This window comes from Vicugna pacos, chromosome 8 (assembly GCF_048564905.1).
Source record: "Vicugna pacos chromosome 8, VicPac4, whole genome shotgun sequence".
NCBI lineage: Eukaryota > Metazoa > Chordata > Mammalia > Artiodactyla > Camelidae > Vicugna > Vicugna pacos.
The window spans coordinates 43,019,747-43,033,682 of NC_132994.1; the positions used below are offsets into that span (position 1 = coordinate 43,019,747).

At 33.1% G+C, this 13,936-nt stretch overlaps 1 protein-coding gene across 5 annotated transcripts in view; it reads right to left on the reverse strand.

Annotated features, from left to right (window-relative positions):
* The window catches only part of TBC1D32 (TBC1 domain family member 32), a 131,438-nt gene that overhangs the window by 81,506 nt on the left and 35,996 nt on the right, over window positions 1–13,936 (reverse strand). For all 5 annotated transcript variants that reach the window (XR_012074970.1, XR_012074969.1, XM_072965806.1 and 2 more), the window contains 5 exons: window positions 13,340–13,432; window positions 11,225–11,367; window positions 9,511–9,638; window positions 3,578–3,779; window positions 2,943–3,025 (listed from right to left, as the gene is read on the reverse strand). Coding sequence is in view for 3 of the 5 variants with exons in the window: in XM_072965806.1 (XP_072821907.1) it covers window positions 2,943–3,025; window positions 3,578–3,779; window positions 9,511–9,638; window positions 11,225–11,367; window positions 13,340–13,432 (649 nt within the window). In the remaining 2 variants the exon portion in view is untranslated. The remainder of the gene's footprint in view (window positions 1–2,942; window positions 3,026–3,577; window positions 3,780–9,510; window positions 9,639–11,224; window positions 11,368–13,339; window positions 13,433–13,936) is intronic.

Consider the following 13,936-nt stretch of genomic DNA (forward strand, 5'->3'; position numbering starts at 1 on the left):
TGGATACTAGTGCATGGCAAGAATGGCATAGCAAATCAGTGGGTAAGGGATTAAGCATTTAATAAATGGGACAATTGGACAGTAATTTGGAAAATAAAATTACTTTTGAACTCTCATGTCATTACTTACCCCCAAATTCCAAATGTTTCAAATATTTAAATAGAAAAATAGAAATATAAGTATACTATAGAAATATTATACATGTATAGACACAGCTGTGTATGTGTATGTGTGAAATTTCAAGGTTGGGAAGACATTTCTAGGGTTAATCCAAAACTCAGAAATTTTAAATGAAAAGAGACTAATTTGACCATGTAAAATTAAAATAAAACTACCTTGTCATTAAAATATTATAAACAAAGTAAAAGATACAAATGATAAGTCATGGGAAAATATTTTGTCTGCAATTCATGACATACTTTCTTGTTTAGTCCATTTATCTGCATGTCTATTCATGCACTATTATTAATGCAATTACTATAAGTCTATATTTTAAAATATGAAAGGGATTGTAACTTGTTACTTTTCTTTGCTGAGAATTTTCTTGAGTATTTTTTCCTATTTTCCATATAAATCAACCTTTCCTGTTCAAAAAGCAAATGAACAACGAAATAACAGTCTTACTGTATTTATTGTATAGAATTAAGTTTGTTACTTAAATTAGTAAGAGGTGACATCTTTGTAATATTGAATCTTCCTATTTAAAGAAAAGTATTCTATCCTTGTTTGTACAGATTTTGCATATTTCTCATTAAATTTATTTCTATAAAATTGTTTTGCTATTGTAAATGTGATCTTTTCTTCTATTATATCTTCCAATTGAGTATTGTCTGTACTTATGAAAGTTGTTTGCTGTTGATTATTATATTCAGCCATTTATAAATTCCTCTAGTGCTTGTTACAAAAAAAAAAAAAGAAAAGAAAAGAAAAAGAAACTAGGATTTGTGGCAGGAGAAGGGTTATTCATTCATTAACTAATTCAACCAAGCTATCAAGCATCTGCTCTGTGCTGGCAACATGACTAGTCTAGTTAATTGGCCCAAATGGTTTTACACTCATGTTTTACCAGACTATCAAGGAATAATGCCCATCTCATACCAACTTTTTAATTAATGCAAAAGATACTCAACTCTATGAGGTAATCTGATTTTGATGACAAAAATGAAAACAGTTCTATTTTATCAAAACTATTAAACCTTTGTTTCTAAGACATTAATGTAAGATGTTGAGGGAACCTCCTTTTCCCCTACATCAAGTTTACACATGGAGCACATTCCCCAGTTTAACAAACACTGCTTGCCTCTCTCTACTTAATAATTCACTCCTCCCCATTAAAGGAAGGGACTCAGGAGGTTTGTAAGATGACCTAACTATGCTTGGCTAGGCAATGCCTCTCTACAATCCACCACTTCTTTGGGATCCACGTACCTGTAGGAAACACATAATCTGATCTATTCTACTATACAGTTAAGTGATTAAGTGAGGGTGAGGGAAGCCTATGGCTGTCCACTATAATTGTGACAGAAGGGTTAATCTAATTCTTCTGATCTTACGAAGCCTATGTTATTTAGCGTTTTGATTTGCTTGATTTATCTCTATTAATTGGTTCACAACACAGGAGGGAAGGAGTGACATAATTAGTTCCTCACACTCAAACATCAGAATGTAAAAATATTACTGACAATAAAATGTGTTAAATACATTAATCATATTCCCTCTCACTTGTAGCATACTGACCACACTATTTCTTCTGCACAAAATAATGTTCTCCCCTTTATAGACAGTTAATATCCATGTATTCATTTTAACTTAGTTTAATGACAACTTCTTATGGAAAGATTTCCCTCACAAGTTAGCGCCCAAAGTATCCTACATGACTCTTATCACAAATTTAGCATACTATGTTGCCACATTGCATTTACTTATTTGTATTTGACACTACACAGTAAGTTCTCTAAAGAATATAGGTATCCTCAGAACTTGGCAAAACAGTTGGTCCAATAAACAGCTGAATGAATGAATAGAAAATGAATGAAAATGAAAAATGATAAATTACAGATCAAAGAAACCATACTGAAAAACTAACTCAAAAATGAATTGCAGCAATGTTTTTACTCACCCTCTTATGCAAAGGAAAAAAAAAAGGAAGCTGATTCAAGTTTGACAACTATACCAGAAAAAAAATCTATAGCTGAATTTTAGAAAATTAACTCCTTGTTGAATCATTACACCATTAAGGAAATGCAAAAGGCTTTATTTGTTTGACTGGCTTTTTTTTTAAGTTAAACTATGCCTATCTTTTTGCCTACCTAAAAAAAATGTTAATTTTTGAATTCCTCTTAACTATCACTTAAAGTTCTAATTATTATCTTTGTAGATTATGCCAGCACTCAATTAAGAGACTCCAGGAGCATGGCACCAGATCTTAATTTAAATATATATATATGTATTCCCTATTAATCTGACTTTATATCCTATTGATATGAGAACATTAGTGTAAAAAAAATGGAAACATCTAATTAAAAATTAGTATAAATAATGATTTAAATAATTCTCCAATGCCAAAATCTAATTAAAATGCATTCCCACACATTGACTTCATTGACATTTGAAAACATTCCACTTCTACTAAATTCTCTAGTTAGATTTCTCAGTTTAGTATTTGGTAATTCTCCAATTTTTCTGGAAACACTTCATGTCACATTATATTTTCCTAACCCAAAATAAAGGTTGCAGTATAATAAATATTGCTATGCTTTTCCTTTAAAAGACACAAGAACATAGGATGTCTAAAGTTCCTCCTAGATGTAATTTTCCTTCATCCTATATGTATACATTTAGCTCCCAGAAAATGTTTTTGCCAAAATATTCTATTACATTTTCATCTTAAAATTATTTCAGCAAATGTAAAACAACAGATGAGCTGAAGTCATTGTACTTACATGTTTTGGGATTCCTGGCTTACTGAAGAAACAGAACCAGAACCCTCTACTGGAGTAGGAATTCTTTCTGATAGCAAACTTGTCTAAAATATAACAAATTAACATTTTTTTTACTGATAGCATTACTCATAAACTCCGATACCACATTTTTATATTTGATCCTTAATGTAACTAAAATTAAATTATCTGCAAAATTTAAGTTATTTGGTTCTTAAATAGCATGTAAATTATTTCATAAATAAAGCATATAAATGGGGGGAAAAGACAGTTCACTGACTGTATTTAACTATTGCTACATTATGATCTCTAGTGTCCATAACGAAAATCCAGCTATCCGTAAAAATTGCTCAGAAATGAACTCAAAAGAGTCAGTCTATGCAAAGACAATTTATCTAAAGCCTCTCCTACAAGAAGTAGTGCCCAGTTAGGTCACAGAGTTTTGTCCTACAGGGAGGGGATGCAGTAAAGTCATGCTTTGCTAAATAAGAAAGCATTATGTCCCCTGGAGTACTGTGGTGCCAAAGAGGTCATATTTGCTCCAGTAAATAATTTTAACTGCAGTATGATACTACAATAATAACCGTATTTGAAAAAAAGATTTCCCAGGAAGAAAAAAGAAGCTTGAAAATACTTACCTTCTTCCATGCCTTCACTATAGATTCATGCAAACTATACGGAACTAACACCTGCAAGCCTTCACATGTACCATATATTTGACGACAAACAGAAGTAAAAGCTCCTTTAACCACAGGAAACATTTCCGATCCACAGAAAATAGAAATATCTTCATCAAGAAGTTTTTTCGAAAACTGGGCAATTATATGAGCACCTGTAAGACTAAAAAATGATAGCTAAAGCAATTCCAAGGTTATATAAATCATTACTTCATAGAGCACTACCAAAAAGGCTAGCCTTGTCACAAACTCTTCATTTGCTTGGCTACCTTTTAGTCTTCCTATAGCTCTTCTGACATGTCAGTATCCCTGTTCCCACTCCTGTGCAGATGTCCAATAATGAGAGCAGTTTCAGTAGAAGAATGGAAAGAATATATCGACAGAAAAGAAAAACAAAACAAAACAATACACTTAAAAGGTTATGGATGCCATAGGTGAAGGGCCACATGTAACTTCACTGATTCTATAATGAAAACATCATCCTGAGTTCTCCATTCTCAGCACTTGTTAAAGGAACAGGGAACGTGTAACAACTCAGTTCTCCTATCTCAAAGGCTGGGACATTTTCGTAGCAGTGGATGTGACAGATACCTTATGGTAGATAAGAAGGAATATAGTAAGAGTTTATAATGTGCCTGGCATTGCTCTAAGTATTTCAGATGTATTAACTTATTTAATCCTTACAGGAATCCTATGAAATGGTTATACTATTCTTCAGTTTTTACACATAAGGCGTTAACTTGAGCTATATACCACATAGCTAGTAAGAGGCGAAGCCAGGACTCAAACCCCAGGCTATCTGATTCAGAACAATATAGTTTTAATTAGTTTTTCTGGCTTTAAAAACAAAGCAAAAAACAGTAGGCAGTACATAGGATAGAGAACTTACTCTCCATGCATCTGTCATCCATCTTCAACAATTAAAAAAAGTGTTCAACCCAGTGTACAACTTTGATAAAAGGTTCCTATGTTACATGCCAATACTCCACCTAACAAAACTGCTGTTTAATATCATCTGATAGCCCATGTCAAAATTCTCCTGATTGCCTTAAAGTTGTTTTTTACAACATGTTTGTTCAAATCAGAATTCAAACAAGTTCCATAGAGTGCACTAGGTTATGATCATTAGGCCCACTGTTTCTTCCTCCATGCCACTGATTTGTTGGAGAAACAGTTATTTTTCTTGTCCATGTTTTATTTAAATAACTGCTTCATGATAAATGACCACGGTATCATTTAATGTATTCCTCTAGTTCCCCATATTTCCTATGAAGTGATAAATCTAAGACAATGGATCTAATTAAGCTCAATCTCTTACTTTTTTCCTGGCAGAATAACTTTATAAGTATTTCCTGCTGTGTACCTATTGCATCATATTATGAGTCACATATCTGGTTGTCTCAATTTTAGTGGTACCAAAATTAATTGATCTGATAGTATAAGGCTAAATTCTCTAGTAGGAAGCCCTCCCCTAGCCTTTCACCTAATGGTTTTGGCATCAATTCATGATCATTTCCTAAATCTACTATTTCATTTGGGATTATCAAATGGTGATTTTCTTATTTTTCACTTATTAGGTAAATTTCTTCTAAGAACTTATACTTCAGTAACTTAAAGTAGTGTATACAGGAAGGCTGGAAAAAATGCTTGAGTCTTTATCAATTTGCAAGTAAGAGGTTGGCCCCCTACAATCTCAATGGGTAACTGACAAGGTCTTTATTTTAGTTTCTTTTAAAACCCATGTATTTTTATATACATTATATATTTCAATCCACTGCAGTCATTACTTTAATTCTTAAACTGCCCATCTTAAACCAGTAGGAGGTCTCTTCTGGTCGTTTGGAGAGACTTTTGACACTAGCCCATTAGTCTCATAGATGATTTCCTTACTATCTAGAATGGTAAGATATTCCAGAATCACCTTGCACATTTCCTAGCCCAACCAAGAAACAGCTATTTCTTCAAGGCTCTCTGTCTCTTCTTTGAGCAAAAAGATATTTACAGACCACAATTTGGTGCCAGCTCATTGCTAAGGAGTTGTCATTACTTCCAGGGCTTTTCAATGGTAGTGCTAAGTAATGTGTAATTCAAGAAAAATAAGTTCATACTTATATTTCTATTATGAACTTAAAAATTCAACTTCTTTAATTTTATACTCTCATTTATGTTCTATTATGTTGAATTCTCAGTACCTTATGATGACAATTACTTATTTGCTTTATCTTAAACATAGTTTCAATGACTGAATGCAGTTTAAGATTACTTTGAGGATTTTTTTTTGACCTTAGAATATATTCCACTAGAAACATTTAATCAAACTAGGTCACTTAAGTGCTTCTTTTCTCTAAATGAGTATGTCACTAACTTGATTGGTAGTTAAGTTCACTTATTTCCCTTTGTTTGAATTTTTTTAAATTTGACTTTTTAACTTTTATATTTAGTATAGAAACAGATATATATGGTTCCAAAGTCAAACCTAAATACAATCAAGGAAGAGTCCCAGTTATGTTCTAACTATACCTGCCCACCCATGTTACTTTGTCCCTTCCTCTAAAACTACTACCTTTCATCATTCCCTTTTGGAAGACAAAAGATGATTTTATTTATTCATATTCCTTTCTATTATATCAAAGGTAGCACTCTATAAACAGTCTTCTGTTTTGGTTTGTCACTTCATATATCCTAATGATAACTCTGCAGCAGTACATAAAAAAACTCTTCATTCTCTCTTTACAGCTTCTAAGTATAAACACAATTTATTCTTTGTATAAACATAATTTAATCAGCCTCTGGTATTGGACATTTGTGATGTTTCTAGTCATTCACTAATATACTCATAAACTCTTTTTTATTTTAACATTTATTTATTTATGTAGTTATTTATTTATTTGAAGTAAGTCAGTTATAATGTGTATAATATACTCAAACTCTTAACCATTGCACAATGAGGATTCAGAAGATATTCTAACATTTTACGTCTTAGCTATTTAACTGCAATGTGAGGGAAACTCTCTTTAAAAAAGGAAAAAGAAACCTAGAAATCATAAGGATAATGATTGGGAAAAACTGGACTGCAAACAATTAAATGATGTCTAAATAGCAAAAAAAAAAAAAATAAAGAAGTGATGGACAATAAAAGGAAACCCTAGAACTCATGACAAAATTTCTAATTTTAAAGGAAATGTTATACGAGAAAAAAAGATTTCCAGGTTAAATATGTCAGATTGAACAGATACATTCACATCTGCTCTCTCCTGAAGCATTAAAACAAAAAAGTAAACAAAATTATCAGAAGGCTCTTGGAGGCATCAAGGACAAGGAGAAAAGAAAGGATATGACAGTAACAGTTTTGGAACCTAGGGAAAAAAAACCCAATTATTTCAGGACCTGGAAAAACTGAATGATCAGCCACAGTATGGAAAACAGAATCAAGAGGAGTTCACAGAATCTCTCAAAAAACTCAAATTGGTGGCACAAAAAAATATCTGGAAATAGAAAGAGACACCTGGAAGTCAGTTTAAGGACTTTGACCTCCAGATTCCTTTCCACATTCCACGTAGCCACCCCAGTGTACTCTCGGAAGATAGGCAGAGATTAAAAATGATAGCAGGCACCACAGGATTAAATCAGTTTATTTACTAAAGCTTGAGACTCATCACTTTTTCCACTCAGTGGTCTTCTCCCACTAGGCTTATACTCCTCAGGCAGCTAACTAAGAAGAGCCTCCTCTATGGAATCTGATCAGAACAAGACTAAAAGATACTGACACTGAGGTTCCCCAACAATCCCATGGCAAGTCCCTCTATAGCAAAGACCATAAGTGACAAGTCCCACTTTCCTGCATGACCTTCAAGCAGCTTTTTACAATGTTTAATATATTAGAAGAAATCTAATTTTAAAAATCAGAGATCAAGAGAACAAATACAAAAGTCTATTTGAAAAGAAAAAAATGTCATGAAAACTTCATTGAGGTAAAAAGGACTTATACTCATGAAACAAGAATAGGATGCTAGAGAACACTGACATAAACGGCAGCAATATTTTTTGGATCCATCTCCTAAAGTAAAGGAAATAAAAGGAAAAATAAACAAATGGGACCTATTAAACTTAAAAGTTTTTTGCATAGCAAAGGAAACCATCAACAAAATGATGACAACCTACTAAAGGGAAGAAGATATTGGCAAGTAATATAACCAATAGGGGGTTAATATCCAACATATATGAACAGCTCATATAACATCAAAAAAGCAAACAGCCCAATTTAAAAACTGGGCTGAAGAACTTTCCAAAGAGGAAATGCAGATGGCCAACTGGCTCATGAAAAGATGCTCAGTGTTGCTAATCAGAAGGGAAATGCAAATCAAAACCACAATGAGGTTCCGCCTCAGAACTGTCAGAATCACTATCATCCAAAAGAACACAAATAGCAAATGTTAGCAAGGATGTGGAAAAAAGGGACTCTCCAACACCGTTAGTGGAAACGTAAACTGGTGCAGCCACTGTGGGAGAGTCTTTACTCTGGTGTCTGGAATGCCCCCTGTATGATAGAAAACCCCCAGCAATACACTCAGTCTCAGAGAAAATCTGCTGATCAACTCACCACACTGGTCCACACAGAGCTGCCAAACAAAATCCTATTCAGGAAAGGTCTAGCTAGAACTTCTCAAACATATAAAAAAAAGTGGCAGAACCCTGATCTACATCCATTTTGTCTTAAATACGGACAGAACTAGCAACATGAAAAGCTGATCCCAAAGAGGAGAGCTCAAGGAATAGAAAAGAACAGCTAACTACTGCGCTGAGAGAGATTTAGGAAGACAGCACAGCTACTAAGCAAGAACAGAAGACCAGGAAAGCAGATCACACCACATGCTTACCTCAGCACCCTCCCCGACGAGCCCCAGAAAAACAGGGACCAAGATGTAAACCCACAAGGGAAAAGAAAAAAGAGTAGCCAAAAGATGTCAGCAATGACTCAGAAGGTGGAAAGCAGCAGCCAGACGTGGTAACTGAGGAACAGCCCAGGAAAAACACTCTCATGAACACAGACAAAAATCTTCAACAAATACTAGCAAATTAAATCTAACAATGTATAAAAAGAACCACATACCACAGCAAGCAGGATTTATTCTGGGTATGCAAGGCTAGTTCTATATTCAAAAGGTCAATTAATATAATTTATCACATCAAGAGGATAAAAGAACACTTATTGTGGTGTTATTTATGGAGGCAAAATCCTAGACACAACCTGATATCCATCAATGGGAAGAAGTTTGAATAAATTACGCTAAAGCCATATCAAAAGGTATTATGGAGCTATTAAAAATGTTTCACTCTGTATTCACCTAGGAAGATGCCTAGTTACATACAAAACTGCAGAATAATATATATGATACCATTTTTGTAAAGAGAAAATCAAAGTTCAATGAATATGAACATGGGTGGTTGATGCATCATAAAAAGGTGCAGAGAAAGTCTAGAAGCATAACCAAAATGTTCCCATTGGCTAAGCCAGGAGATGGAACTGAGGGTTAGAGAAGGAAAACGGGAGAGTAGTTAGCTTTTCCTTTGTGATTTCAAGGTAAACCATGTGTGGCTTCAGAAGTTCACAGAGTAAAGCCCAAGGGAGCAAAAAAGATCCCATGTAGAATGAACTCTCCTTATTTTGAAGTTACAGACATCAAGACCTACTCCACTTTATATAGGCCATAATCCTGGTTACTCCAACTTTCTGCTCATCTAAAATGTTAGTGGCTGATCATAAAACCTAACTATATCTAGAATAGTTATCCAGATTGTCACTAACATACAACACGATTTTTTTTTGGAAACTTTAAATCAGATTGAGAAAATATGCTAAAAAATTCCACAAATTATTCAAAACAAATACCTACCTTTTTTCTTCAGAAGAGTTCATATTTTCTCCATAAAGTAGTAAGATAAGTCCTTCTTCCACAGATGCAATTCTTGCCAAGATATCAGCTATATGAATTAAAGCTGTTTCAGAGCAATATGGAACAGCCTGTACATTAAAGATATCATATAATTTTATGACATGCTAACATATCACAGACTAAATTCAAAGGCATGTAATAAAATGTAATAAAGTTATATTAGCACAACAAAAAAGAAAGTTAATGATTGTTTGGCTGTGCAATAATACGTCTGAATTAAATGTGTCATTAGCTTATATTCTCATACCAGCACAGCTGATAAGGATAATACATACACACTTTTTACCCAAACCAGTTACTGTTTATTAGGACAGTCAAGAGAATTGCTGCTACTGTTTTATATGTATATAATTCTGCAATAGTTCTCCTTTGCCCTTTACTTCTCACTCACTGGGTTCCTGTATAACCAATCTAATTTTATTACACATGGTATCTAACATACTACCTTCCTTTGTAAGGGATATCATCCCGTCCTAGACCTCACTGGGTCATGAGTTGTAGGTGTGACTAAGGACAGCTAATTCATGGGCTGGACAATAGCCAATGATGCCATCTAATAAAACATAGTCTGGACCAATCATATTTCCTCACTCTTGATTTTTAAAAGTACTAAAAATTCTTTATCAGTATACAGCAAATTAGTACAAAGCAAATACTAAAAACCGAAGTGTCATGCTCACATTGGAGCCCATCTAGAAAAAAGCTCCTGTTCTTTCTAGGGCCTACATACATACCCGTACCTACATGCATGCACATTTTCTCTACAATAATTTTGAATGTCTATACATTGCAACCAGTGCATTCTCAGAAATTCAATGGATTAGCTTAACTAATGAGGAATCAGGTACACTCACCTGAAGAATTCCTAATTAGACAACTTAATGTCTAATGTATTACTTTTACACTAAATATCTTTCTTAAAAGAACTTCTCTGCTTAGAGTACTTTCCTTCTCTCATACACATTTTTTTAAACTCAGTTTCTTATTTTCAATATTTTATTTGTTTAATAGTCTATCTTTCCAAATAGAGTAGGCTCCTTAAAAAGCAATGAACATGTCTTAGTCACTTCTATATTTCAACTACTCAGCCAGAACAAATGATGTAGCAATGGCTCAGTGCCTCAGCAAGGTGCTTCGTTCAGCCTCAGTTGTTAAGGATTAAATTATATAATGTAAGGGAATATATTGTACAAACTGTAAAGAGAGATATGTATGTTTAGAACCGGGATATTTATAAGTTTTTCTAAATACTAGTTCTTCATATAAAACAGAGCTGGCTCTGCAGGAAAGTATTTCCAAAGGCTATACAGTTGCCATTAAAACAAACAACAAAACATTCATAAGACTTATTGCATTTGCAAGACAAATACCTTCTTTTTTTTTTTTTGCCAAATAGGTTCTTAATAACATCAGTCCTTATAATCAGATCTAAGCCCAACCAGAAAAAATTTATGATATTATATGTACTTTTCCCCCACACTGTCATAACTAAGAATAACTGACTGTATAAACTAAGGCTTAATAATAAATACGAATCTTTGTCAGCATAAAATACATTTATATGGAAAATGGTATAATACTTCAAACATCAAATTTAGAAATAAAGTCCCATTGAATATTCACTAATACCCAATTAAGAGATTCTATTACCAACCTTAGTTCCTTTCATTAAGTTATGGATAGGCTGAAGAAGCGCCTCAATCACAGTGTTGTTATACAAGCACTCAATTGCACATTCTTTTTGATCACAGAGTATACGCAGAACTTCAGTTACCATACTTGCAGGAGAATAATTCTCTGATAAGAAGGAAGTATTTTTTAAAAATTAAAACTGAAGACATTGCTTAATGTATCTTTTGTTTCTGTATCAGCTATTGCTGTTCCAAAAACCTCATCAAGGATAACTAAAAGTTTAAAACTCACACAACTCAATGCCCAAAGGATGATGTATTACCAAATTATAACCTGAAACTTAAGGTATCTTTAAGTTAATAAAGAGTAAATGACAATAAATATAAATACCAAAAGACAGCATAAGATCATTTGCTATTTGACATTAAAGCACTGCTTGATTGATTGACACAACATTGTAAACTGACTATACTTCAATTAAAAAAAAAAAAAAGCCCTGCTTGACAGTGAAGATGTGGTTTGAAGTAAATTCACAACTTCTCCTCTCCTACTAAGATAAGTTGTGGATTTGCCTCAAACAATTTACTTATTAAATTCACTTTTCTTCTTTTTATTAAGAAAGTGTATTTAGGTGTTAAGCCTGGTAGAAAATTAAAGTCATTAAGACAAAACTAAAGCCAAAATAGAAGGCAGAGGGGAAAGTTTCATGGAGACTAGTACACTTCTTGTGTTACCATAAAACCAATGAAATGAATGAGCATTTTTAAGACTTTGTTTTAAAATACATACAGGAAAACAAAAATACAAATAAACACAACATTGGGAACAGTCCCTAAAATAAATGTGGCATTTTTAGTTTCATAAATTAACATTTTCAGATTTTTGACCTCTTAACATACTAAATAAAGTAACGTTTTACCTAAAGAAGTTAAGAAAACAAAAGTTAGTAATATAAGGTTGTCCTAGTAAGATGCAATACTAAAACTAAATATCTTAATTTATGTTACAATATTCTGTAATCCATGAATACACTAAGTAGATACTTGACAAAAAGAAAATGGACAAATTTCAGTGACTGTTTTTAACCATTCCAAATAAGAAACTCTGTTTGCAATGAGAGATTACTGATGAGTATCTAACCATTATTCACTCATTCATCCAACATTCTGATACTTTTGAGTACTCTGTTGTAAACACTCTGTTAGGCACTATAGATAGAGAAGTAAGTAGGATAAACAGTCCATGAGATGGTAAACCAAGACATTACCAATTGGAACAAAGAATAATTTTTTTCATAAAGGAAGTATAGTATGTTGTAAGAGCACATAACAATGGTACTTAACCTAGTACTTTACACATGTAAATACCTTTTAAAGGCAGAGAAAAGAATGAGAACAATTGTTGGGAAGAAAAGGCTGTTAGAATTGCATGGATAAAACCTACCAATTCATAGATGTATTACAGCACTAATGTATGGCCCAAATAACTTTTTTTCTGTGATTCACCTGAATTCCTCAAGTTCGTACCAGCATTTCTAAGGTAACTTCTAATGTTTAGGACACTTGAGTATAAATCTGGGGGGTGTTTTGTTACTAAGTATTTTACTTTGAAAACTTAAACTTTTTCCTTTGAATATTAATGAAAATTATCTTTTAAATGTTAATGTCCTTTAAACTTTTATAAGTCAGTCAACAGTTGTAAGACTAAAAAGTACTTTATTGAAAAAACATGAAGTTTTCTTTTTGCTTTATTCTTCAATAAAAGACAACTCTGAAATTAAGTTTTGGATGTTAGCTGAAACAACGAAGCTAATCAAAACATCCAGGAAAGTATAAAGGATAAAAAATAGCAGTGAAGAAGACATTAGCACCTATCAAACTTCTTTTAATATCATTTAGGAACATCGCAATCTTAATAAACATTAAAATTCTCAGCAAAACCGGTTCTAAATAAAAAGGGACACCTTAAACAACAATGAATAGAATTAAATTTCATGGTTTACTTCTAGGACCAATTTAATTCCTTATGAATAATGCCACATATTAATGAAACCTCTTTTAACAAACTAGGTCACTCAAAACATTCAGAAAATAGAATATTTTTAGTATTTCTCCATTTATAATAGAAGCAGAATTACCTAAATGTATAGATGATGTCATCTTTGGACAACTCGGTGAGTAATAGATAAGCTGGGTAAACAGAACCAGCAGATCCGTGAGGGTTACCAAATCTTCAAAAAGGAAGGAAAAAAAGTTACATTCTAGCATGTGTACAACTTAGAAAAACTTAACAGAGCTTCCATCCTCCTATATTAGTTTTCGTAGAGACTGTGGTACAATTACGGTGAAGGGGGCTATAATACAAGACAGAAGATTCCCGAAAAACAAATTAGAGATAGTTAAAAGACAGTAAGGCAAGTGATGCAACAGGTGCTGTGTAAAGGTGTAGTTTTACCATGTATGTTGAACCAGTCACTTAAGATAAACCTACCTTAGGAACATCTATGAATCTGATCAGGGCTGTTTGACTTTATTCAATGAGAAACAGTAAAATTCAGCTTAATATGTTGGTCCAGCTCACTCATCCATATAGCACTGTAGAACACAGGTCAGCAAACTTTTTCTTAATCAGATAGTGAACAGTGTAGGCTTTGTGGCCAGTCTCTTTCACAAATACTCAACCCTGCTGTTGAAGCACTAAGGTAGCAATAGACAAGGTGCGAGTGAATGAGTGT